The sequence below is a fragment of the Fundulus heteroclitus genome, chromosome 9 (assembly GCF_011125445.2).
Source record: "Fundulus heteroclitus isolate FHET01 chromosome 9, MU-UCD_Fhet_4.1, whole genome shotgun sequence".
NCBI lineage: Eukaryota > Metazoa > Chordata > Actinopteri > Cyprinodontiformes > Fundulidae > Fundulus > Fundulus heteroclitus.
The window spans coordinates 28,818,075-28,845,099 of NC_046369.1; the positions used below are offsets into that span (position 1 = coordinate 28,818,075).

The 27,025-nt window shown below is 43.5% G+C and overlaps 2 protein-coding genes across 5 annotated transcripts in view; both read right to left on the reverse strand.

The window, feature by feature from the left end:
- Nucleotides 1–15: 15 nt before the first annotated feature.
- Nucleotides 16–18,847, reverse strand: pfas (phosphoribosylformylglycinamidine synthase). Of its 3 annotated transcripts, none has more exons than XM_012866384.3 (28): nucleotides 18,684–18,847; nucleotides 17,035–17,160; nucleotides 16,802–16,937; nucleotides 14,478–14,583; nucleotides 14,176–14,374; nucleotides 12,500–12,605; nucleotides 12,273–12,413; nucleotides 12,057–12,181; nucleotides 11,843–11,971; nucleotides 10,556–10,693; nucleotides 9,432–9,560; nucleotides 9,263–9,336; nucleotides 9,025–9,181; nucleotides 8,888–8,949; nucleotides 7,986–8,147; nucleotides 7,647–7,883; nucleotides 7,315–7,545; nucleotides 7,044–7,224; nucleotides 4,913–4,996; nucleotides 4,649–4,804; nucleotides 4,284–4,403; nucleotides 3,118–3,263; nucleotides 2,835–3,042; nucleotides 2,397–2,488; nucleotides 2,204–2,318; nucleotides 1,970–2,119; nucleotides 771–911; nucleotides 16–530 (listed from the first exon to the last, which is right to left on the reverse strand). In XM_012866384.3, the coding sequence occupies exons 2-28, from the start codon at nucleotides 17,153–17,155 to the stop codon at nucleotides 220–222; spliced, it is 3,957 nt and encodes a 1,318-aa protein (XP_012721838.2). In that variant the 5' UTR covers nucleotides 17,156–17,160; nucleotides 18,684–18,847; the 3' UTR covers nucleotides 16–219. The 3 variants fall into 3 exon arrangements, with proteins under 3 accessions (XP_012721838.2, XP_035997293.1, XP_035997294.1); XM_036141400.1 differs by having other exon boundaries at nucleotides 17,035–17,157; nucleotides 18,684–18,846; XM_036141401.1 differs by lacking the exons at nucleotides 14,478–14,583; nucleotides 16,802–16,937; nucleotides 17,035–17,160; nucleotides 18,684–18,847 and adding an exon at nucleotides 14,039–14,052 and having other exon boundaries at nucleotides 14,176–14,287.
- Nucleotides 18,848–21,014: 2,167 nt separating this feature from the next.
- The window catches only part of LOC105928863 (importin-13), a 39,086-nt gene continuing 33,075 nt past the window's right edge, over nucleotides 21,015–27,025 (reverse strand). The window contains exons 19-23 of one of the 2 annotated variants that reach the window (XM_036141405.1): nucleotides 25,630–25,696; nucleotides 25,446–25,504; nucleotides 24,133–24,222; nucleotides 23,143–23,324; nucleotides 21,015–23,025 (exon numbers count right to left, since the gene is read on the reverse strand). In XM_036141405.1, the coding sequence (XP_035997298.1) occupies nucleotides 22,929–23,025; nucleotides 23,143–23,324; nucleotides 24,133–24,222; nucleotides 25,446–25,504; nucleotides 25,630–25,696 (495 nt within the window). In that variant the 3' untranslated portion in view covers nucleotides 21,015–22,928. Of the gene's footprint in view, nucleotides 23,026–23,142; nucleotides 23,325–24,132; nucleotides 24,223–25,445; nucleotides 25,505–25,629; nucleotides 25,697–27,025 lie in introns of those variants that run through there. The other variant, XR_004931704.1, reaches the window with a different exon arrangement.

Consider the following 27,025-nt stretch of genomic DNA (forward strand, 5'->3'; position numbering starts at 1 on the left):
TCAAAATAAAGAATATTTATTGTTCTATATAAACAGATTTATTAGCAAATTCAATTCTAAATGTTTCAGCAATGAAACACGATTAGTGTGAAATAGTTTTGTAACACATGTAAAAACCCCCGTCATGCAATTGAACCGTCTCCGACACCAAACACAAAGACCAGTGTAACAGGAAGCTGAGCCACGTAAGACGTAAGCATCGCTACTAAAGCAGCAGCATCAATCTGTGCTGCTGCACCAGACTGCGGCGTTCCTGAACATGCGCAGCCAGGGTGACGGTGTGAGCGAAGGCCTGAGGCCCCTGGGAGCCCAGGGCCACTGCCAGCCGAGGGTGCAGCGCTCCGGGTGGGGCATCATGGCCAGGTGCCTGCCGTCCCTGGAGCACAGGCCTGCGATACCCTGAGGGGAGCCGTTAGGGTTCAGAGGGTACTCTTCGGTGGGCCAGCCCTGATCATCCAGGTAACGCAGAGGAGCCAGACCGGAGGAGGCCATCAGGTCTTGGGCCTGGGAGCTACGGAACTGCATCAGACCTGCAGGAGGGAGAGAGCGTCGGAGCGGATAAATTACAAATTCAGCTGCTGATTAAACTCTGATGCGACCCAGACAAACCACTGGTGTCCACAGATTTATTTTATAGTGATTTACATCCCCCAACAAACTAAAGTAGTTGTGCACAGAGCTACCCAGGAAGTGAACTTGTGAAAACTTGCTCTTTATTTAAACCAACTGCTGCATGGCTGGAACGGATGGGAGGTGGTCCGGGTTTTTACCTTCTCCATGAGCAACCCAGACTCCCAGAGCAGAGCCCTCCATGCCCGTCAGCCAGATGGACGGGGACTTCTGGATGCCGACGCTGACAAACCGTGACTCAAACCTCCTGGACCGATTGTGGGTCAGCACCACTTCAGAGTCTAAGCAGAGACGAGAGAAGGAGCAGAAACGTTTTCGTTAGGAAATGGAAGAAGCGACTGGGATTAAAACAAGCATATGCAGCCTAATTTAACTCCTTAAAGTGCTTTAAAAAAGTATTTACACCCCTTCAACCTTTCCACACTTTAGGTTAATAACAGAATGTGGAACTACTCATTTATTTTACGTGATGGATCGATACAAAGCACTGGGTGATTGTGAAAAGGAAGGGAAACAATTGTTTTTTAAAGCCTTTACTAATAGGAGGCAAAGCAAACATGCTAAAGGAGACTCTGGTCTGATCTCGATCCCTCCAGTCAAACATGGTAATGGCAGCATCATGGTGAGGGGATTTTTTTTATTTATTTATTTTTTTTCATCCGGGACAGAGGAGCTAGTCAAAGTTGATGGGATGGGGAATAGAGCTTAAGACAGAGACGACATGGAAAGAAATCCTATTGAGGGCTGCGAAAGACTTGAGCCTGGGGTTAAGTTTTATCTTTCAGCAAAATAAATAAACGAAATAAACATAAACAAAGACCGATTATGCACTCTCATTTTTGTTGTACTAGATATAATCCCAATAAAATAGATTGAAGTTTGTGCTGAAATGTCGATGTATATGTTCAATATATATGGATACTTTCACAAGGCGCTGAGGATCACTTCATGACTTTAAGTGATTTAAAGTCATTGTGCTGCAGCCATAGAAGGCCTGAATGTGGTCTAATTAATCTGTAGAGGTCCACAGGGTTTAAATAAATACTTTCTTTGCAGTGTTTGAAAATAATTTACACTATGTTTCAATCTGAACAACAACTAAATGCAACCTCATCAAAATTTCTAGTACACTGTGCAGTAAAACAGGTTCCACTTCTAGCTAAACTCAGAACCTTTGAAACACATGGAGACGCTTCAGTTTTAGTAAACTTTCTAAGGAGAGAAACAGTGTTTAATGTTCTGTTTTCCCTATGTGAGCTCCTGGATTTGGATATTTATGCATTTAAGACAGTGGAAGATCCAGTGTTACTTAGTGTTGGTGTTTCCAGATGTTTCTCACCTGCTCCATCCTCCGCCCCTCCCACCCAGCCCAGCAGGGCGAGCAGCTGGCAGCCATTGCACACTCCCAGACTCACGGTGTCCTCCCTTCGCTGGAAGCGATCAAATTCAGCTTTGGCCTTGGGGTTGTAGGCCACAGTTGCGGCCCAGCCTTAAGGAAAGAAATAAAGTGTTACGCCTGGAAGAACCCTGCAGCTGAAAGCACTCTGGGGCTGAGGATGGTTTCGGGGTTTACCTTTAGCCGATCCCAGGACGTCTGCGTAGCTGAACCCTCCGACAAACACGACCGCCTTGAAAGGCTGGAGGGTTAAGGAGCCGGAGCAGAGATCCTGCATGGTGACGTCCCAAACCTACGCAGCCAGGGTTAAAGGTCAGATCAGGAACTGGTGCACATGTGCCGCTCAGATTGTTACGGTCTCGCTATTGACCTCAAAGCCTGCCATGAAGAGAGAGGCGGACATCTCTCGGTCTCCGTTGCTGCCCTCCTCTCTGATCACGGCAACACGCGGCCCGCCTGCAGCTGCACAAATTCCAGGGAACTGAATTTAAAGTTGACTTTTATATAAAAATAGTAAGCGGTTACATTACCTTTTGTTTTTTAAACCTAAACATTATATTCTGAATTTCATTTCACTCCATATTTTTATTTGCAAGAATCTTGAGCAACCATTTGTTGTTTGGGTTCATCTTCCATATCAAAACGACTCATTAAATTCTGTTGGTCTATCACAGAAAATCCCTGAAAAATGCTTTGAAATGTGTGACTGAAATCTAACAGAAGATCAAAAAAGTTCAAATTATGTTAATACTTTTGCAAAGGGACTGTTTCGTAAGTGAATCTTTAGTGCCAGTGATGTCAGCCTTACTGAGCTGGTGCACGCTGACTGTTTCAGACGGGTCAAAGGTCAATTTGAAGTACAGCTGGGTCCTCTTGCAAAGTCCCTCCTCTTCCTGCTTCACGCAGAGTTCGTCCGCCTGGAGGCGCTCCAGCTGGAAGCTCGTTGCCTCCCAAACTGCTCTGAGGTCCGGCAGCGGTTCGTAAAGCACCTCCTTCCCGTCCACACGGACTCTGACCTGGAAGACGACAGGAGGAGAGAGTCAGCCGGTGGGAGGAGGAACGCCAGCCTGGCACAGAGCATCCGGTCTCACCGTAGCATCCGGTCCAAAGCCGCAGGTTCTGCCGATGTGGTGGCACTGCAGGCCTCCGTCTTTGTATCTCTGACAAACAGTTTCTAGATCAGTCTGACAAACCTCCAGCACCAAACCCAGCTCCTCGCTGAACAACAGCTCCATCACTGCAAAGAAAACAGGAGACGCTAACATTCACTGAATAAGGAGGAAAACGACGCTTCCTGTGAAAAAACAGCGTTGCATACGCTCTAAACTCAAATCAACTAAAAGCTGAAGCTTAAATGTTTAAAAATATTAATATAGCTACAACTTCATGTACAACCCACTAAAGTAGTTTAAATCTAAGCAGAAGTAACACATCAAACGTCTGTGTTAAACCTCAAATGCTAAGTCTGAGCATGGAGGAGCTCCAGTACATATTTTTATGAACTGAAACAATGAGTTACAAACTTAAAAAGGAAAACACTGCAGCAGAAATCAGCTGGTAAAGAAAAGACTGAGCTTAAAGAAAAGCAGAAGCTGAAACGGTGAAAGTAGCCTAGAGACAAAACAGTTTAACCTGATATTTAAATAAAAATCACTTTAGTGAAACTCAACGAATGCCTTAAAGTAATTTAACATTTATACATTTTCTGTAGTTAAGGGGAATAAAAACATGCAGATTTGGGTTTCCCAAAATGTGGACTCAGCAGTGAAGTAGCAGCAAGGATCCGTGTTGTACTTCTTATAAAACCTAATCTGATTTTCTTACATTGGAGTCTGTGAAATATTTGCCGGCCTGTTCTCCCTTATGAGGCACATAGTGCAAGTTACCGAGGCACGATGTGAAAATGGAGATTCTTTAATGTTTTGGTGGATACATTGTTGATCTGCTGTTGATCCAAAAAAGGACCTTGTGTATTTCAGGAGCTCAGCTGAACAGTAGAGTAGGAGCTCAAACAATTGATCCAAAACTGAAAACAGTAAAACGGTCAAATACATAAACCGATGTATTTGATAAGAGGCCAATGTCTTGGGAGCAGCAGTTCGACTCCAGATAACTAATACTTGAGTTTCTATGAACCCTGTAGTAAAACTGAAGAGCAGCAAACGTCTGCCAGAGGCCTCAGCGGCTGATGGGGTCTAAGGAGGCTGAACGCTTTATGCACAGATAAGCAGAAGAAATCACGCAGTCACTCAGTAACCTCCACATCCGTCTGAGGAGAGCTCAACGTCCAGCCCGCGGTTCCCAGCAAAAGCCATCTCCAGCAGGCAGGAAATGAGGCCTCCGTCGCTGATGTCATGTCCTGCGCTGAGAAGACGATCTAAGTAGAGAAAAACATGTTTTCAAGACAAGTCAGCTTCCCAATAATAGATTAATCAAGAAGAAGGTAGAAATTCAGTGCAGCTTTGTATGTACTGAAATACACAAACACACCAGCAGGGGGCAGTTTGGTAAAACTGCAGCAAATGAAGGATGAGGTTTGGCAGACCTAGCCAAAGAAAAGACTCTGCATGCTTTCATCTGGGTAATTAAAAGGTAGGATTTTTGCTGCGTCGGCACACTGACCCTCTATGAGCCTCTGGGTGGTGTTGAAGCAGGCGCTCAGGAGCCCAGGCTGGTCCAGGTCAGGACAGCCGTCTCCCAGCTGGCTGAAGCACTGAGCCAGGGCAGAGCCGCCCAGACGGTGGCGGCCTGGACTAACAGGAACCCACAACAACACGCCTGGAGGTTAAACAACAAAACCAACAGCGTGACGGTGAGGGATGTGGGAATACCGATCAGAAAACGTCTTTTCACCCGATCCGTTTCTTCTCAGTCAGCATAATGTACCTTTTTCATCCGGATCCTCGAGATCCGGCGTCACCGTGGCAGTGATGTCAGGGCAAACAGCATATGCAGAGATGACCAGAGCGCCTGAAAGAGGTTAAAGGCCATCTTATTCTCAAACACGTGTACGTATATGCACAGGGACGGCAGGAAACACGCATGCAGCAGAAAAATGGAGTGCAGGCATATTCCTGGATATATTTCTGGATGCACTGTGGACACGTGGCTCAGCAGGTGAAGTGAAGCCATGTTGGAGATTCTTTTGTACACACTAAAACAAAATACTGTTTAGCAGCACAAGATTTCAGGTGATATGTTGCTGGCGGGTTTTAATCTATTTACTTTAAAAGTCAGAGAGGCTATTGTTTAAAAATAACTGGAATATTAAGGATTACTCAAACAGAAAATAAAAGAAATTACCTGTGTGTGTGTGTGTGTATATATATATATATATATATATATATATATATATATATATATATATATATATAAAAAAACAGTTGACAAAGAGAGAGAGAAAAAGACTTGGAATCTGAAACAGGAAATACTTTGCTACAGCAGTGAATGTGCTCAATGTAATAAAACCGTGTTTGGCACAAGTTATTTGCTTCTTAAAAAGATCGTTAGACAACACGAGATCGTATAGAAACAGGCTGCAGCTGCGGATGGTTTCCTAAATCAAACAGATTTTTACAGATTTATGACTGACCTTTAAGCTGATTTCATCTTCCAAAGCCCGTCATTATGGAGCTACACCACGAACTAGGCTCATTTATATGGGAGAACGTGCTGTTCCGACATCAAAGAAAGCAAGAACGTTTATGCAGCTCCGCACAACATTACGCTGGACAGCTCGGTTTAATTACATGCTGCTCAAATGTGGCAGTCTTATATTCATTTCTGGCAAATAAGATACTGAAATAAGAACTCTTACAGAGAATTTATTTGTGGGAGAAGATGTGATTTGGGTTTAATCTAGGGCTGGATGATAATTCAATAACAATATATATCGATCAATAGACGTGTGGCACGGCAGGAAAAAATAGGGTTGATAAAAGTTCGATAGAGACAGTTTTCCTTCCTTCCTTTCAGCCTATCATATTAGTTGATGCTACAGTCACTACTTCCTCTCGACCAATCGTAATCGCGGACCCAGGCACGCCGTCACAAGCGCCGCCCTCTCAAACCACAACACAGAGCACGTGAATATGTCGCAGCAAGGAGCGGCGGAGGAAACGGTCCCAAAACGGGGTTTTACTAGTTCGCCAGCCTGACTGAAATAATTCACATGGATTTGTAAAACTTGCAAGAAACCGGTAAAAACAAAGTCTGGTAACGCAAAAACCTGGCTTCAAACAATTACTCGCCACTCTTGATCTGCGATATAAAGTTCTGGGACGCAAGTTTTTCTCTAACAGCGCTCCCTAAATTGTGCAACTAGTCCAGAGAATCAGTGCAAAATGAGCTGCAGTCTGCGTCCTTACACGCCACAACCTCAGCCCTGCGTCAGCCTCTCAATTATGAAACCTGAGGAGTAACTAGTGTACTATTCCCACCAAAATAGGCCATTTTATTTATTTATTTGGTATATTTATTTGGTCATTTTACTGGTCACTTTAGTTTATTCTGTGTTAGTATTTAATAACATAACTCAGGTCTCTTAAGTTATTTTTCTTTAAAAAAATGCTGTTATGGTTAAAAAAAGTTGGTTAAATAAAGATATTTGGAAACACATAATTCCAAACACATAATTCCAATTATAATTGGAGTGTGCTTTATTACAATTAAATCATTTAGCAATATCATAAAATGTCCAGGCAGAGCTGCACATAAAATATGGTTTTAAATATTTTCAATAATTATCGATATCGATCAATATGCATTTTTTTTTTTATCGATAAGCTTTTTTTCTATATCGTCCAGCCCTAGTTTAATCTTCTCTTGTTGTGCCACCTTGTTAAAATCTGTCAGAAAACTCTCTTAGTTACAGTCTTTCCTTCATCCACGTTACCAGTTTTGTGTGACACCAGCAGACACACGTCAGCAGCTGACTGTTTGTACGCTGGCGCTGACCAGGATACATCTATCAGACGTGGACCTGCGTGATGTGGAGCCTGAGGCTCAGTGTGAGTACCTGGAGCTTTGACGGTCTCTGTCCCCACTCGTGCTGCCATGCTCAAAGAGTCCTTGCCCCCGTCGACGGCCACCCCCAGCTGACCCATGACCTGGCACATAGCCTCGCAGGCCTCCCACAGACACGCGCCCTCACCGGGCAGCTTGGCCGCCCACATCCAGTTCCCACTACACTTCACATCCTGAAATGTTGCGAGGAAAACATTAAATGGACTATGAAGGGGTCTAATTAAGTAGCATTTGTGACTTCTTTCAGCTGAACGAGCGTTCACCTTCAGAGCGGTGACTCTGGCAAACACCAGGTTGGTCAGAGCCTCTCCGACAGCCATCCGAGCGCCCGCCGCGGGACACACCAGGCCCTTCACCGGCTGCTCCCCGATGGCCGTGGCTGCTCCCTCCATACTGAACGGCGACAGGGCCACGACGGCCACGTCGGCCAGCGGGGTGTGCAGGGGGCCAACGCACTGTTGCTGGGCAACCAGGCCAGTCACAGAGCGGTCCACCTAAAAAGGAGGGAGAGAGAGAGCGCAGCAGGGATACGGCGTCACAACATGTCTGCAGAGTGAAGAAAACAACTATCGGGGTAAAGGATGCAGGACACGACCTTGTTGGTCAGGTAGCGTTTGGACGCCACGGCAGGCAGACGTAGGACCCGCTGCAGAGCGTCTCTGACTGTCAGCTCAGCGGGAAGAGTCAGGGGCTGATGGGTGGGGGCCAGCCGCTCCATCTTGAACTCTTTTTGCGGCATCTTGCCCAGAACCCACTCCAGCTGTAGGTCGACAGGGTGGCGGACTCCGTCTGCCTGCTCGCCGCTGCCCCCCTCGTCATCCACCAGCACCATCTGCGAGAGAAAAACGCCTGAAGATAAACACGCTGGTGGCATCCTGGGATATTATCCCTAAAGGTTTTAACACCACAGTGGACAAAGATTTAGGAAGCATGCCTTTCCGTCTCCTGTGATCTGTCCCACAAAGTCAACAGGACACTTCTCCCGCCGACAAACCCTCTCCAGGTAGGACTTGTCCGACGGGCGCAGCAGAAGAGCGTTGCTCTCCTGGTACTCGGCCCCCCACAGCTCCAAAACACTCAGCGTGGGGTCACCTTTCTGCACACAAGCACGTTAAGAAAAGAGTAAAACGATGGGACTAAACAGAGATAAAACTAATTAGATGTAAAGAGAATTGTGCACGATGCAAAATACAGATGCAATGTTTGACGTTTCGGAGTTTAGTTTTTGTAAAACTATGACCTGCAGATACCGATTTTAGCCAATTCTATTGTATAAAAACACATGAAAACAGGATTTTAAATATTTTTTGGCCTCCCTGCAATTAGCAATCATTTCTATATCTACACATTACTAGAAATGGCTCTACAAGAGCTTAAACAGCTGTCTTTAGCAAGTTATAATAGCAATTAACACAATTTTATTTACTCAGATAGCCAAATGTGTGCATTCCTAGAGAACGTAGACCATTTTTACTCTGAGACATAAAAACACAGCACACAGAACTGGATGCCAATGAACCTTCCTGTTATCTGCTTAAAGTCTTGCTCTCTTCTGCAGCCTAAACCGCAGAAAAACTAATTATTGCCTTTTAAACAGTTAAAATCATATCTCACTGATATTGAAAATGGCCGACATTCAGTCTTCGGTGTTGTTGTTGCAGTGACCTGGAAGAGCTTCAGTAGTGTGCGTTCATTGATCGGAACAAAACCTGAGCTTTGCGTTTCAGACTGGACGGCTACCAGTGACTGGACTTACTTGTGGCCCCTCTGATGGAAAATAAACACACTTTTGTGCAAACCCGAACAGAAAGCTGAGCTGTAATTTGTGCCGATTACCTTGAACTTGCTGCAGTAGATCACAGCCCCCGCTGGCTCGCTGAGCTCCTTAAGAACGTTGCCTTAAGACGGGAACGTGTGTCAGTACCCTGCCAGTGATTTCTAAGTTTAACATCTCTGCCGTCAAAGTCGAGTACCATTTCCTCCTGCTCCCTGATCGTGAATGCTGCAGATGGGGTTCCCGCTGCTTCTTTCCAGGCAGGCCCTGAGAGCGCGGTTCATCTTCTGCTCCATCTCGGCGTCTCCCCTCTGGACCGCTCCCAGATCCCTCTCGCTGCAGTTGTCTCCTTGTACCTAAAATAACAGTATTGTTGCCATGTTAAAACGACATTAGTGCCACGAAGGGATGCTGCCGGCCTTTCTGGGGGTTCGCACTTGGACAGAAGAGGCCGCTCCTCCTCCCACGCCAATCCGATACACGGGCCCGCCGATCTTCACCACCTCCATCCCTGATTGCAGACGGCCAGAGACGGAGACATCCATGTGGGTGTGAAGATAGCTGCAGAAGCCATTACTTGTGTTCACACGGACAGCTGAACGTTACCGGCTTCTGCCCCTTCTTTCTTCACATAGCTGTCCTCGATCGACCCCAGACCGCCGCTGAACATGATGGGCTTAATCCACTCCCGCCGCTCTCCGTTAGCCAGCCGCATGCCGAAAGAACGGGCAAAGCCTGGAGGGAGACGACTTATTTAAGTTCCTGGAAGATCTCCCTCTGCGTGTGTTAAAATCATCCGAGGACATAAAACTAAAACCAAACTAGAAAAAGCTGTTCCTGCGTAACAGCGAGTGAGAATGCTAATCTGCAGAATGATTGAGCAGAAGATGCAGAAAACATTGAAATCAGAATTGAAGAATTTGAAAAAAATTAAGAATTTGAAGAAATTTGAAGAATTTAAAGAAATAGAAGAATTTGAAGGAATTTGAAGAATTTGAAAAAAGTTTAAGGAATTTTAAAAATTTGAAGAAATTTGGAGAATTTGAAAAAAATTTAAGGAATTTGAAAATTTGAAGAATTTGAAAATTTTGAAAAAATTTGAAGAAATGTGAAAAATTTGAAGAAATGTGAAAAATTTGAAGAATTTGAAAAAAATTGAAGGAATTTGAAAAATTTGAAGAATTTGAAAATTTTCAAAAAATTTGAAAGAATTTGAAAAAAATTGAAGGAATTTGAAAAATTTGAAGAATTTGAAAATTTTGAAGATTAAGAACAATTAGAAGAATTGGAAGTATAGGAAGAATGTGAAGAATTTGAAGGAATTTGAAGGAATTTGCATTGATTTCAATGGGAACAGCAAAAATAAAAAAAAAAAAAAAAAAAAAAAAAAAAAAAAAAAAAAAAAAAAAAAAATCACACAAAAAGTGAAATATTTTAAAAAGTGTAAAAGTTAGCATAACCATGAGTCATAGCAGGCATGCCAGGAACGAGCCGAACGTTTTGACACCAAAATTGTTGAAATTGGTTGAAGTATGCGGGAGTAGTTAGACACCAACGGAATAATAATAATAAAGAAAAACAGGAAAACAATATGCTGTATAGCATTCTCACTGATTATTCCTAGCATGTTCCTAACTTTACTGCCTTTGAGCAAACGCAGCGTACCCCAGTGTTGGTCATCCTACGACCTAACAGCTGGCTTTAAGCTTTTTGACGTTGCGTCTTCTCACCTGAGAGGACAGGCTCTCCAAACTTGTTGCCGTAGTCTGAGGCGCCATCACTGGCCTCGATGGCAACCTGCAGCGGAGGGGCAAAGCTGGACGGATACTCCCACCCCTCTCCCTCGTGCTCCCAGGGGAGACTGTACCCTGCGGGGGAGGACAGAGAATGAAGTCAGGCCCACTGAGAACATCTTCTGGATCAGTTTAAGACCAATATTGTTCTTAAAGATGCCTTATTAAACACAAGGGCAAACACACGTGCTCAAACCAAACCAGAGCGGGAACAGCCTGAATAAGCTTATTAACATTGCTGCCTTTAATCCAAGCAAACTGATGTATTGGAAGAGTAGTTCAGGGTGTGCTTCAAAGACAGGACAGAGGCGTTCATGGCATTGTAAAGCATTCCTGGCCAAAGAATGAATGTACTATGGTCCTGGACAAAAAATGGTTAACATCATTCAGTCCAAATTTTGAAATTTGTTTGATTAAACGTTTGATTTACCAAAGACTTTCCCCGTTTGCAACTGGATGTGACTCAGTGGGAGATAACGGTCACCTGGAAATCAGGAGGTTGTGACCTGACCTCAGAGCAGGCGATGCATTCACAGAAACCCCCGGTTTAACCATTCCCTTAATTCATGTGGTGCAGCTCGTGGACCGCCATATAAACTGTCAAATTATATTTTATCAGCAAGAATACATTAAGCTTTAAAATGTAAAATAAGGAAAGGTCATTGAAAATGCCCGAACCAGCCCTATTTCACACATCTACCATACTGACTTAAGCTCTAAGTTTGCTTTAGACATTATTTACAGACCATATTGACTAACTCTAGGCTCTATGTGGCCTTTGTTCTGGGAACATAGGTGCATCTCATGAAGATAAAATGCAAATATTTATTTCCAAATGTTTAACCTATACCTATTTCTTAGACAGAGGTTGATATATTTTGACTATTTTTGAGAAATTTGATGTTTATGACTTGCAGCTAATGAAAAACACCAAACTAATCCTCTACAAAAATGTGATTAAGACCAATAGAAAAAGGGTATTTCATACAGAAAGTTCTCCATGTACAGTATAAGCACTCAGTACTTGGTCAGGCCTCCTTCTGCATGATTTCCTGCATGAGTGCAGCGGTGCATGGAGACGATCAGCCTGTGGTTCTGCTGAGGTGGAATGAAAGCCCGGGCCGCTTTAACAGCAGCCTTTAGCTTTTCTTTTAGGCTTTTAAAACGCTCAGAACATAAAGTTTAAAAGAAGAAGTAGCTAAGTGCGACGGTGCAGCGAGAGACCTGGGATGTGCAGGTTCCCGAAGCAGTATCCTGCGGTGCCAGCGATGACGTGGCCTCCTCGTCCAGCGCTCTGGACGTCTCTGATGCGGCCCCCCGTCCCCGTGGTGGCCCCGCTGAACGGCGCCACCCCTACGATCAGAGTTCAGAGAGCAACGTTACATGGATAAGAAACGCATCAGGACTTGGGGAACTACCACAGTTTCTGCGTGCTGACCGGTGGGGAAGTTGTGCGTCTCAGCGGTGAAGATGACGTGTCGCACCGAGCGCCGCGTCCCATACGGGCTCGCCTCCGAGGGGTCCGCTGGGTACAGGCACTGCAGCTCCCTGCCTCTGATGCCGCTGCACACAGAAATAAGAGATTTGGCTGAGCGAGCAGGAGCCAGGATCCCGCCCACGGCATCGCCGCGGCCCGAGACGCCTCCAACTCCACCTGCTGTTGTCGCAGAACTTGATGACGTTGTTCTGGTTGCTGTGCCGCTGGGTGTCCATGATGAGGCTGAAGAGGGTCTCCTTCTGCTCCACCCCGTCGATCACCATCCGCCCCCGGAAGAACCAGTGACGGCTGTGCTCGCTGGGACACGGAGAGATGCAAAGAAAACGGCGTCAGCAAGCCGAGAAACAGACCAGCTCCACGGTGCTCAGTCCCCCCACCCCCACCTGTTGGACTGGGCCAGGTCAAAACACTCCACGCTGGTGGGGTTCCTCTTAATCCTCTGGAACATCGACGTGTAGTAGTCCAGATCCCAGGAGTCAAAGGCCAGACCTGCAGCACGCACAGAGAAAACAGCATGGATGCCAAAGAGCCTGCATGAAGAGATTTAGCCAGAGAAGTTCAACAGCACACTGCACAAACACGCCGACCAACACGCGTCTACACCGACCCAGGAGAGGACCAACGTTTCCCTCAGTCTGGCTCTGCATGCAGATGCATTTCATACGGAGGAATAAATGAACTCCTGATGCGCATCAATCAGCAAACAAGATAAAATTAGTTACCAATCGTGACTGACTGCTTTAAACCCGCTAACGTGACGGTGGATGTAACAGGATTGTCTTTATTGAACACAAACAGCATCCTTATGTGCATAATGAAAGTGGGTATGTTTAGAGAACAGAACTGTAGCTTTTTTTTTTCTAATAGTTTTCAGCTCTTTGAAGGTTTCCATGTTTTTTTCGTTATAATCATAAACCTCACAGTTTGTCAATGGGTGTGTTTTTTTAACAGAACACAAAGTAGCACATGATTGGGTAGTGGTAGGAAAATAGTACATGGATTTCAACATCTTTTAGATATATAAATCAGAATACTGTGACAGCAAAACATTAGATCCAGTACAATTTGTTTTGTTATACTTAGGGGTGGGCGACTCAGACTTTACCTTTATTAACACAATATACTGTGGTAATGTTGCGATAACGACAAGTGATGATAAAAGACTATTTACAGCCTCTTTCAGTCTTTTCAGGAAGCTGTGTGGCTGTGACTGCATGTCTATTATTGCCCAATAAGCACAAATACTGTCCTTAAATATCATTTAAAAATGCGACATATTAAAACAAAATTCAAAATACTTTTCATCTGGGCTCTAGTTACACAAAGAAGTGTGATTTTTATTACCAAACGGCACAGAGGAACTGCATTTAATAATATTTTTGAATTTATTGATGCGCTCAAGAAACCAACAGTGGAGAAAATAGCAAAAATAATCCCAACAATACTGCCAGTTTTAGGGGGTTTTCAGAGACTACTAATTGGGATTTATCATATCGCATCATTAAGATAAATCCTAATTCTTATCACGATAAATCCTAATTCTTACCATAACTATAAAAAAATATGATAAAGGCCCAGCTCTAGTACCAGTATTATTTGTAAAGATGTTGAAATCAGGTAGGATTTTCCTTCAACCTCACAACTATGCGCTACGATGAGTTAGCCTATCACATAAAACCTCACTAAAATATAAGCTTGAGGATGTATTGGGACAAAACAAGGAAAATATTCAGCTTTGGTTCCAAGTATAATAAAGTCCATCTGCCTGCTGGTTGCGCTGCATTAGTGAAGCACACAGAAACGCGACACGTGCACACGTCTGATAATCAGCAGCGTCTTCCTCGTCTTGTGACTCTGAGGAGCTGAGTGGTAATGTCATGCATCGTGTGACTCAATGGCCTCCTTCAGCACAGAGTACTTACAGACGGCCGCGACGCTGAAAAGGAAGCGTGAGGAAAGAGATGAGAGAGAGAGAGAGAGGTCACACCACGTTACCAACACCAGACACTCTGTGTGTGTTTAGAGGAGGAGAGACGGCAGGGCTGCTCAAAAGTCTCACCCAGCTCACGGTTTGCCGTCTCTAAGGCAGCGCGACCCTTCCCCAGGATGTCCACCTCAAAAACGGGCTGCGGCCTGGCTGCCACAGCGAAGGAGGTGATGGGATGCTGGTAGACGCACTCCGTCATGCTGTCATGGAGACACCCGATCAGCTTCGTTACGTCTCCGCCGAGCTCGCTCGCGCTCTGTCCGTTCTTGGGCTGCACGACGAGACACGCGGGTGACTTCAGAGGCGCGGGAAATCAAGGGGAACAGGTCTGAACTGTGGCCCGTCCGGACATTATTTTCTGTGAGCGTTCGCACCTTGATCAGAAACCTGCGGGACCGCTCGACTCGGGTGACGCTGGAGAGGCCGGCGCTCTGGCAGATGGACACGGCGTTCGTGGACCAGGCGGTGGAGAAGTTCAACCTAAAAACCCATCAAACAGGACAAACACAGAAAAAAAATATACTGTTGAATTCCTTATCTTCATATATTGGCTGTTTTACCCGGGTGACAGATTTTTATTTTTTTTTTAGAAAGATTGCACTCGTCTGTGAAGAACAGGGATGCACCGATGAAATTTTGGACCAATTTTTGTAAAGGCAACAATTTAAACGATTAACATTTTCTTTTTGAAAAGATGAATGAACGTTTTTTTAACATTTTTCTGTACCCTTCCACCATGAAAAGTCTTTAATTATTCGTGTTCCCTGATTAAAAAAAACAACAACACAAAATTTCAAACAGGCTATTCAGCCAGTAAGCGTTGATCAGGTTGGAAATCAGCCATTTCCGGTCAAGAGACGATTTATTCTCAGTAAAGAGTCCACTTTAGGCAGTTCTTACATAATTATACCAATACTGACCATCTCCCTGATCGGTCTCTAATAAAATCAGCAACAGCTGATATTTTAATGCACTGTTTTAGTAAGGGAGGTGCACTTCAATGCATGACTGTACTTCACTTTTTGTTGGATTTGCCAATACTTCCAGGGTAGAATCTGCAGTATGCTTTTTTTTCCTTTTATGCTTTATAATGCTTAGAAATACATGGCATCAGTGAAGGAAAAAAGTAGAATCGTGTTGGCTAGGAAAAGTCTGACTGGTGCCTTTCCACTTCAAACATTTTGATAGTATCCTGTTTCATTTCTCTGCATCCACACGGAGCCGACCAAGAGGTCGGATGCAGCCTAACCTGTCTTCGTCTGCATGGGGCCTACTGGGTTTGGCTGACTAAATTATTTAATTCAAATTTAGGGGTCAGAGATGTCTCACCTCAGTAGGCCTTCATATAAATCTCCATCAAAAGCCCCTGATGAATATTCATGTGAATCGTGTCCATCCTCCAAGCCTCTCATCACATGAGTAAATGAATTTCCAAATCAAAATTTCAACAGCTCACGATGCCCTTTACTGTAAAACAATGAGCAGCGCTACAAAAAACTAAATAAAACAAAAAATAAAACTGACTGGCAAGATGTAGAATAGAATAGGCACGGCTCTTCTCTGCAAGGACCGTCCATTTAGAGGAGCCAAAAATCTATCTGAGCAAGTCCCCCATTGCTAAAAGAAAACTGTTCCTGGGCGACATACCTTTTGCCTTTTTTTTTTTTTTTTGGTGATCATGAAAGTCAGAGCAGCAGCATAGTCTGACAGCAGATTTTTTTTTTTTGAAATGAAACCTTTGAGCACAAAAAAAGTCCATCCACATAAAGAAAGAATAGCTAAAACCTCAGCAAAAACATTATTTTACATTTATATTTAACTTTTTTAAGGTTGATTAGAGTCAACAGCCACTTGTAATTAATAATCCATGACTTCCTGTTTCTTTGGGGTATAAATATATCGTGACAAGAGGTTGATTTAATTCAGCAACTGACCACAAGGCTGGATGAGGACCCGTTCTTATCTGACCATCATGCCAAGTGAAAAAAAAGCAAGATGGATTAAAAACAGAAACAGAATGGCATCAAAGAGATTTATCCTGTCATAAGATCCTATCTACACACTAACCACTTGTTTGGAGGGATCTTACCAGAACATCCATTTTAATAAAACGACGCGTGAAGAAAAAAAACGGATGAACCTTGTTGGAGTGCCATGCAATCATTCAATAAAAACGGTTCTCCACTGGGCCGTTTAGGAGAACAATATTTCAGAACATAGGACCAAATCCACACAGAGATGGTTCAGACACAAAAATCAAGCTTCAATCAAAGCTACCTCTGTCCTCTAGAGAAGCTACAGGATGACTGAGGAAAGGGGAGCAGAAGTCAGGAGCATTCTGTTTTTGCCCCAACCTTGTCATATGTTAAGAAAAAGGATTAAATGTGTTCCTATTAACTAAAGGACGCTGTTTAAACCATTAACGGCAGAGGACACAGTGATTTCTGTTGAAGCAGTCATACCATTTTATCGTTTTCAGGGAATTTCTATCTGAATAAATGTAGCCAAATAAAACGCTGAATATTTCTAAAAATCACTGTGCTCCCAAATTAAACATTTTTAACTCCTTTAGCAGACGTACCACTACATATGCATTTTAAACGGGCTGCATGTACTGTTATGCTACAATCCGTGTCTCAGGTGAAAATGATGCCAGGATTGGCCAATGGGTGAGCGGTGTAGAAACCACAAGCAGCACCTCGGTCCGATCTCTACTAGTTTGTCCCCGGTTCCCTCTGCGAGCTTCGGCTCATCAGACAGCGGCTCAGCCTGCAGCGGAGGACGAAACAGCCAGAGGAGAACCTCCTTCTGCTCCTTGTCGAGACTCTCGCTACCTGCAGCAGAGAGCAGGACGACGATGAAGGACAAAGATTAAATCGGAAGCTGCTGTTTTTAGAACGAGCCGGGCCGTCCACGTCGGTGCGATCTCACCTGTCAGCTCCACGTTGTAGCACAGCTCAGCTGAGATCGATAGATGTGGGAAGAGCTTCGCTGCTCTCTGCAAGGCTCGTCCGCTCAGAGCCTCACTACTGTAGAACCTCACCACAGCCATGACTGCTGAAGACAGGGGCAAAGAAATATGGTTTACAGGGACGGTTCCTACAAACACTCGTTTTCTCATTTCCACAACCTTCCAGAAGTCATTTTAGATGGTCTGGACATACAGATTATTTAAAGTTTAGCTTGTGATCTCTTTTACTTTATTTTTATTTGTTTGTTTTATTAAAAAACAATTATTTCTTTGTTAGGCACTGAAAACAGACCCAATTGATCTAAGAGGACCTGAAGGACCTTAATGCAAGGAAATGAACCCTTTTGATTCCAGCAAGCGTGCAAGTTTATCAGTGGGTTTTCTGTCTGCAGATCAAAACTTAAAACAATCAATGAATTAAACCAAAACAAAGCTGTAGTCCAACATGAAGGATGTCCTAAACACAAAAATGAACATGCAAAAATACCTGATTTTGTTCTGATCTTATTTCCAAATTGTGCAATAAAAGGGAGATAGATAGATAGATAGATAGATAGATAGATAGATAGATAGATAGATAGATAGATAGATAGATAGATAGATAGATAGATAGATAGATAGATAGATAGATAGATGTAAAAGAAAAAAGAACAACTCTTATATAGGATTTGGTTGTTGTTTTTTAACATGTTTTTGACATTTCTAATGCATTTAAAATGTGCAATAAATGTGTTTTTCCCCACATTCAATATATACTAAGGGTATCTCTTTTTAGATTTATAAAAAAAATAACTATTTTAAATAGGTGAATTTTTGAGAAACTGCTTAATCAAAGCAAAAAGGTCAATAATATTGATCTGTGATCAGAGAGTTCTCCCTAAGCTTTGTCTGGCGATCATTCAGAACAATTGAAGACAACCGGATGAGTAAAACCCTGTTCTACAGATACAGTCTCTGGTCATTGATAATAAACCTCCCTAATCTTAGAGAGCGGACTCCGATCAGGACTGCACTTTGTTGCGTTTTGGATGATCAGACTCAAAACCATTCTTTAGCAAGAAGGCAAAAACAAACAGAGATAGAAAGTGCTGCTCAGTGAACAGAACAAGGTGTTTTTAATGGCCTGTAAACACACTGACTGGACCCTGATGCCATCACTGAGTGGGGACAAAGAGTAGATAAAGTAGATGCATGTCTGCTGTGTCTACTGCTTCCAACCAGAACTTGTGTTAAACTCAACTATTCCTTCAAGATTCCAGCATGTGCATGATTGGGTGTCATGTGCATTTTATTTGCTTTGGTTTTCCAGAGAAGAAAAGATCCTCTGACAAAAAGGTTTACTCTGCTAATTTTACTTCAGCTCTGCTATTCTCTCCTTCTCCTGCTCTAAATCAGCTTAAAAAAAAACACACAGACGTGATGCACATATCAGGAGCTTCATGCTTTTCACCGCCCACATGTAACAAACTGCAGCCTCTATTCACAGCACACACCTTGTTACAGCAACTGTGATAAAAGTGCAACAGCATTAAAAGCGGCTCGGCTAACATATCCAAGGCTGCTGTGTGAGAGCAACATGGATCAGAGGGTTAGCAGGAAGCTAACTTACGTGCAGCAGCTTCACTGGTTCAGGACGAAAAGCTGGGATCGCCGCAGGAGACCCGGAGAAGACGCGTCTTCCTGGAGGGGAGGTGGTCCGCTGAAGGGTCGGCTCTGCAGACTGCCAGCAGGGATCCACACGCTCACATGTGCGCCGCGCTCTGCCCGCCTGACGCATGCGCAGTTGAACGTTCGGTTTTCGGGGAAAACATCCTGGGATTGGTCGGACACTTTAGAGAAGACCCTGAATGCAGCATAATAACATCGCCGCAGCTCTCCGCGCAGTGTATAAAAAGAAAATACCGAAAATAAAATATTTTCAGATCAGCATAACTTTTACTTTTTCTCTACATAAACCCCACACCTGTTGAATAAAACCGTAATTATTTCAAATAGTTTAAAATCCCACATCATTTTTTTTAACCTTCAAACCAACGCTTCATGGCTGGTTCTGTTTGCTCTGCAAAACATTGTTTAATCAAGTCAACCCCCACCTCCAAATAAAAGGTTCAAAACCTACCTGCCTCTGGTGACACCACTCGAGGTAACTGCCCCTCCGAGTACATGCACGTGGGTTTTCCTTGTTCTTGACCCTCTGTTTTTAATCAAAGCGCCCTCCATTTAACTTAATTGCATTCTGTATGGCTTCACCAAATGTTTGAGGGGAATGCCACAACGCCGCATGGTTTTGTCAAAAATCTGGCAACAATACAGCTCATGGGAATCATTTGTAAAGGAGGATCAGGACAGACTGGAATCCACAAATCTCGTCGTCAAAGGTCATCTTGAGCCCCGTTTTGGCATTTGGGCCAACCACCCACAGTTAGAAGCTTGTTGCCTTTATTTTCTGAAGATGGTGTAAAAGTTAAAAAGTTAAAAATGCATTAATCAAGCCCTGGTATCACCATAGACCTGCCAGACTAAGGGAGTATAGGGACCTGTGTTTGTATGACCTTCAGCCATGTGGATTATTTTTAAGGGTGCATGAATGAGTGGAAGTGTGTGCCTGTGACAGTCTTACAGGACAATCCTATTGGTTATAGCCTTGCCATCCGTGGACCGTCATCCCAGTCAACACCAGAGCAGAGCAGCAAGAAAGACATCGCATTGCTCTACAGTCAGAAAGAGGAGCTGTTCAAGTGAGCTATAGCAGTAGTTAAGGCACCATGAGGCCCAGCTTGACTGGGAAATCACAGATACATGAGGCAGTAGGAGCAGAATATTGCATTTACTCATTCAGCTTCAGAGATGTGATGTGAGCCTTTAAGAAAATTATAATTTAAACATAGGATCTAAATACATTTTTGAGAAATACAAGAATTACCTTAACTTTTACTTTTGATTGTTTAAATAAGTTTCTCTCCAAATGATGTTTTCCAGCTATGGCATGAGAGTTGAGCATTTCTAGACCAGGGCTACCTAAATGAATACCTTCATACAGAAAGCTTCATATGTTACTGGGGATAATAATAATAATAAAATAATAATAACAATACATTTCATTTATACTGCACTTTCCATCAAAATAACTAAAGTGCTACAGGTAAAAAAAGCATAAAAAATAAAAAAAAAAGCTAATTTTAGAAGAGAGAAAAAAAATATCTAAGTGGGACCAAAAGCTTTGCTAAAAAGAAGTGTTTTAAGGCCTTGTTTAAAACAGGCAGTGGACTGAGGTGCCCTCAAGGTGTCAGGGAGGGATTTCTTTTAACCACCGATCCGTTTTCAGGCCGACCCTTGTTAAATGCCAGGATGTAGGAGTGGCGAATGGAATAGAATAATTTAATTGTGTTTACCCAAACATAGAATACACCAACCCATAAAGGACCCATCATGGATTGAGGGCCACTGGAGCCTAACTCTGGGTTGTAACACCTGCAACGCCGATGTTTAGAAATCTATGTTGAAAGACTCTTTGTCCTTCATGTTTTCTACTGCCGCCCGGATCCTTGTGACTCTTGTGACGTCATCAACCCAGATGCATACAAAGAAAAACAAGATTTTCTTTTTCAGCGCATAAATTTAACACTTAGCATATTGTGAAATCGTGCCATTGATAGAAATCCACCCTTAATCTCAGAGCGGTGCTTTGATCAGTGTACGTGTGTCATTATTAAAGTACCCCACAGGAAAGTATCTTACGGATAAATCACCTCAGTATTTATAACAGTTTAGACTCACTGGGGAGACTGGTTATACAGAAGATGTAAGTTAAATAAAGTTATCTAAACTGGATAAGATTTTATCCTTATAAAAAATTAAAAACTGAGCGAACATCTTGAAGAACAAATACACCTTTGACAGAAGTGCTGACAGGACAGAAAAAAACAAACACCCACAACAATTAGGCGTCAACAGCTGCAGTCTCAGATATATTTAATAAATTAAAGCCAAGGTACAAAAAGACCACTGTACATTTCACCCCTACCACCCCCCTACCATCCGCCTACAGCTCTACACTGTGATAAAACGCCCCTCCCCTCACTTCACACTAAGAGCACAAAACAGACCAGGGATCAGTGTTGAACGCCGAGGCGTTCGCAGTACTTACTGGACTAAAGTGAAGCGGCTTGCATCAGAAGTGATTCCTGCCTTGGGTCTCCGTCTCCCCTCCACTGGTGCAGATTAACCCACACCCCGTAAACGAGTCCCAAGAATCCCTCCCACCCCCCCCAAAACACATACATGCTACATGTCTGCAGGCACCTCGGATAAGACAGGAGGATTACACTGAGATAAAAGTTTTATCAGAGATCACAAGGTAGGTTTCGATGCCGGGGTGCTGCCCATTCACAACATACGTGTAATTTACAGCCGTAGCATCGCAGGCGTAAAAGGACGAGCACAGAATGTCGGCGTGAAGGAACCTTCTGCGTCATGGGCTCTCCGATCCTTCTCCAACCTCTCCAAGGCAGTGACCCAAAGGATTCTGGGTAGCTTGATCACAAGCGCTTTGTAAATAGCAGTGCTTGGCGAGAATAACGTGGATGGACGAGTGTGGTTTGACAAAGGCGTGAGTCCGCGACATGCTAGACGCTCCAGGTCAGTCTTTCTGAAGAGGGGTGCCTGAGTGAGCGTGGTGTGAAGAATGAAACGGGGCCTCCTTGACTGAAACGCTGATGAAAAAAGGATGCATTTGTACCATAGGTCCAATATAAGTGCACTGAACAAGTGGGGGGGGGGGGGGGGGGGGGGAGTGGATGGGACACATATGTGCAAACCTCTCGTACATACAGATATGAACACACCCGTACACTCAAATATGCAAGTGTTCACCAGTAACTGTTAATATGCACAACTTGGATTAATATTTTTGCATGATTACAGTGACTAAGCAGGCCATCGTCAGAAATGCCTAGTTCCCTTCTTAGCAGCTTCCATCATGGTGCCGGTTGCTGGGTTTCATCTTGCCGTTGTTCTCAGCGGCCCTGCTTTACCCTGCGGCAAAGGAGGACACTGCAGTCGGACTGAGTAGGATTATAGATACATGAGGTACAGCCCCGCGTATAGAGGGCTTGTTGAGTTGTTTGACTGTATAAAGTCCAAGTATTGTTGTCTTAAGCTTTCCTTCCCTAATCACTCCCCATAAAAGGCCTTTAATAAAACGAAATAGAAAGTCACAAAACAGTTAATATAATTTGGCAAATGCAGAGATCACAGGGGCGTGAGCCGGAGCAGATATTGGATCGACTTCCTGTCCAGTCACCCCTAACCGTTGCTCCTTTTTATCCCATTAGCAGCAGCGGCAGGACTGAAACCATCTATTTGTATTTACATATACATTTATATAATTAACTTGGTTTACTTTGAAAAATAATGTCAAGTAGCTACGTACGATACCACTACCATTTCATATAGAGGCTAAATCACCAGCAGACAAATCTAGGGGAACCACAGGAAGATCTAGAGAGATAGAAGAAGGCATTAGGCAGCATGCTGGGTGTGCTGCTCAAAATCCTTCCAACAAAAATGACCTTTAGAGGACGAGAGAGACGAGGGAGAGGCAATCAATCTTAGAACAGCGAAAAGAATCAATGCAGCAAAGAGGAGGCCCTCTCTGAGGCCTGCTGGGAGTTGAAGTTCGTCCGCTGATCCGATGGCAGCTCTGTGCTGGAATGGGTTCTGTGTCTTGTCCTGCTGCTGGATGGATTATCGTTACAATCATTTCTCGATTTCCTTATGGGCTTGGAGGGAGCTTTGTTGCTGTGGCGTCCGGGTATTTGCACTGAGGACGAAGGTCACGATCAGCTGGGAGGTTTCAGTATTCGGCAGCGTACTCTGTGCCGTGCAGCCCTCTGCACAGTAGTGTGAACTCTTTCACTATGTCCTTCACTCTCCTCTTGTTTACTCGCTCTCTGCGTTGCAAAAGAGGGAGAGGGAAGTAAAGGAAGTGCACGCTACAGGTCATTTACCATGTTTGCCTAATCCTTTACTTCTAATGACCCTGTAAATGAACTTCTGGAGTTGGTTACCTGAGTATCTGCTGCGAGAAGTTGTCTTTTTGCTCCGGCGTGATGCGTGACGACGGGAAGCCGGGAGGCTGCAGTGCCTCTTTCAACCACACGGCGAGCAGAGAGAAGCAGTTCTTATTTAGACTGAACAACACTTCGGCAAACTGGTCCATCAGATTTCGGGATGCTCCGCCCCCGATGCCCTACAGAGGAGGGACGAGGCATGTAACAAACTGGAGATATCGAGCCTATATAATATATATTATATAATTAATTATATATAATTACTGAAACCTACAGAGCCTTCCTACATGTCATGTTACAGACATAGACTTCAGTGTATTTTATTGTACAACACAAAGTAATGCAACATTCTAAAGTCAAAGAAAATGACACACTTTTCAACATTTATACAAATAAAATTATTTTTTAAAAAGCCAGTTGGAGAAAAGTCTCACCACAGCATGATGCTGTCACTACTTTGTTTCTCAGTGGGGAATGTGTGTTTTGTTTTATTTGCACCTAACATTTTACAATTTTAATAACATGGACAAAAACAGCTTTGTCAGTGGATGAGTCCAGAGTTGCTTTGGGCCTCTTTCCCTGATTTAAGTTGACATATTCTTTTTGTTTTTGGCTCAATAAGTGAACAGAGCGCTGTGAAATGTTCAAAACTTGGGACATTATTTTAGAACCTAACCCAGCTTTAAACTTCTCCACCACTTTCTCCCTGATCCCTCTGCTGTGATGCTGTTTGTTCACCAATTTTCACGAGCAATCTTCTTAAGCCTTCACAGAACATCTGAATTCATACTGTTTACTAAGAAGGTGGCCTCTGTAGACATTTGGTTGCACTGCATATTACTTATGGGTATCAGAGTAAGGAGGGGGCTGAAATCAAATATACTTTTTGAATCTTTATCTTAAAAGTATGTATGATTTTCCTTTAGTGGGAAAGAAGCAGTGTTGTTAGTGGTATGATTAAATGGAGCGGTGCTGCAGGGTTCTTACCTCCAGCACAGCTTGCACCAGCAGCTTGCCGTCCTCCTGTACCACCCTGGCTAACGGAGGCACGTCTAAGCAGTGCGGCAGCAGCTCAGTCTACCAAGACCAAACAAATAATCAGCAAATCTCAGGCATTTTACTAGGGAAGAAATAAAGTCTCATTAGAATCAGTGTCTTTATCCTGTGAATATATGTGATTTTTTAAAACTTTAAAATCATCTCTAAAAAAATAGCCTGCAGAAGTTCCTCTGCAAATGTGTTGACCTTCTGGTGACTCAAGCCAATGCTATCAGCAATGGATTGAGTGGAGCGGCTTTTAGCCAATCAAATCATGCTCATTTGATCACATGACACACCAGTGTGTCGGGTGCATTTGGGGCACCAGTCTCTTAAAACAGGTTAAGACACTAACCAGGTAACTGGTAAGAAATTCACCTCTGCACAGCGCACTGGAGTGTCATGTGATCAATGGAGCGTAATTTGATTGGCTAAAAGCCGCATCACACCTTGCTCACATTGACTGCTGTGCGGGTTGAGATCCTGAGCCAGTTCTGGTTTTCCAAAAACCCCGACTCGCACTGCTCCTAGGGAAACAGCTGCGGCTCCAGAAATTGCTCTGGCGAGAACATAAGTTCATGTGGTCCTTTCTGTTGCTATCCTTCATAAATGATTAAAAAACAGCCATTGTTTTCATTTTTAGGGCTAAACTCATTATCCGTGTGCTAAATATTATTTTTCATCCTCCGTAAGCCCCCCATGTATCTGTATCACTGTTTTGTTTACACTAGTCAAGCAACCTCAGTTGATGAAGTGATTTTATTCTGAAATTCACTGGAACTTTATATTGTATAGCACCTCATGTTTCCCGTTTAGTTTGTGAAATTCAGTGAAATTCAGGAGCTTGATCCGGTAACCGCGGCGCCGTCTGGTCAAACTTCCTCCTTGTGGAATTTGTTTTGCAGCGCTGCACGGCCTCGGTAACCGGACCCACAACCGCACGCAACTGATTCGAGTTGACATGTTGATTTTTAATTATTTGGGTTCCTTGCAGCGCCGCAATCGCATATGCACCGCATTCAATGTCAGCCCGGGGTCAGAAGGTCAACACATTTGCAGGCGAATATTGGCAGGAAAATTGCTGCAGATGAAAATTTTGCAGGTGAAATTCTGAAACATTTAAGTAAAAAAAAAAGAATCACATACATAATTTCACAGGATAAAAATTCAATGTCTGATTCTAATGAGACTATATCTGTTCCATGTTTACAGGCAAACTCAACAGTGCTCGGTTCTGGCAGCCTGTGTGTGTGTTTGCTTACAAAGAACAGACACGTCGACTTGACCGTCGGGGCCTCGGGAAACTTAAGAGACAGAATTCCTGAAGGTGGGAGAAGGAGACAGGAACCACTGAGGGCTGATGTCAAAAACTTACAGTTTGTACTGACAGGAAAATGCTTCACTGAAACAGGGACGTGAGTCTGTGCGAGTCCTGGCCTCACTTACCACAGTGGAACACCGCTTTCACGTCAAGGTTCTCCGACAAGAACAAGTCGGGCTTCCGTTTGAGGGCCTACGAGGCAGATAAAAGCAATCCACATTACGTTTCTGTAGACCCAGCCCATTCGCTACTGCTTCACCACATTCCACTGCATAAGCTCCTTCAAAGTACTGTTAACAGCGACACCCGCTAAGCCTGGTAGCCGGATCTGATGGCAACAGAGGACCAGATCTGCCTACCAGGCTACAGTGCTCTCTCCGTCTGTTTAGAAAAGCATCTATCCAAACTCATACAGAGATCCTCCAATGCAGAACTGATGCAGGTATAACAAACAAATTGCAAAAAATCAAACTTTGAAATCATTTGAAACTTAAGTCAAACTAAAGGCAATGGTGGTTTTTGGCTTTGAGTCTTCGACTCTATTGCATCTTCCTTGTTTTTGGTTGACTGGACAGAATATGCAACAGAAGTGTGTAATAAGTAATTAACATGTGCAGATAAAGAGAAAGACAACTCATCGCATAATAATGAACTCATTCAGGATGGAGGAGAGGAGAGAGGGAGAGAGGGAAAGGGAGAAAAGGCCAGATCTATCCAAAGATAGAAAACAAAGGAAGAATGAAGACAAAAGACAAAAATATAAAAACGAGCGAGCCATCAGCCAATTAGTTGGTGCAGATTAATATTAGCTGAATATTAATTTGTTTGGGCTTTGATCGGCTCTGGGCTGGAATGACTTCAAAGGAGGACTGGGCTCAGAGACTAACCAGTCACCTGGGACCACAAGATGACACCCATCTTCTGAGACGTCACCATGAGATAAAACTATTTCATAAAGGAGGAAGGTGTTGATTTTTTGGTTGAACCTAATGAGTAGGGATATTCAGACGTTTGGCTGCTTTAAATCATATACTTTCATGCTAAACATGGGCAGCTTTCTATTTTTTGTCAAGCAGCATAATGACACGATCTCTATCCTCACAACATTTTTACAAACTTGGTTGTTTAAAAAAAAAAAAAGAAGAAGCACAGTCATCTCTAAACTAAAAGACTTTGTGTCTGATGACAACAGGCAAGGGCCACTTCCTGGCATCCAGGAAAGCAAAAGTTTAGAAATCAAGCCTTAACTACAGTTCAAAGTCCTTTTAATGGGCAGGCTAAAGAGTAATGTAGTGCTCCCCCTACCCCACACATTGCTCCACACTGCTGGTCAGCTGGCTGAAATAGCCTCCAGTACCTTTTATTTTCTAGCAAGAAAGACACATTTAGCAGTTTTGGTAAAGTTTCCAGCTGTGGAAACTAAAGCAAAGCTTTTACCTAGCTATCATTAATATGAAACTGTTTCAAAATTAAAGTTGGTAACAGACATGGCCCAGTATGAGATCACACACAGCCTGATAA

What these genes read in the sequence shown, in the direction of transcription:
- pfas (XM_012866384.3), bottom strand. Translation starts at nt 17,155, where the DNA reads ATGGCTGTGGTGAGGTTCTACAGTAGTGAGGCTCTGAGCGGACGAGCC. An exon ending in GAGCGGCCTCTTCTGTCCAA is followed by an intron (nt 9,182 to 9,262) that starts GTGCGAACCCCC and finishes CTGTTATTTTAG; the next exon opens with GTACAAGGAGACAACTGCAG. An exon ending in AGGGGCGGAGGATGGAGCAG is followed by an intron (nt 912 to 1,969) that starts GTGAGAAACATC and finishes GTCTCTGCTTAG; the next exon opens with ACTCTGAAGTGGTGCTGACC.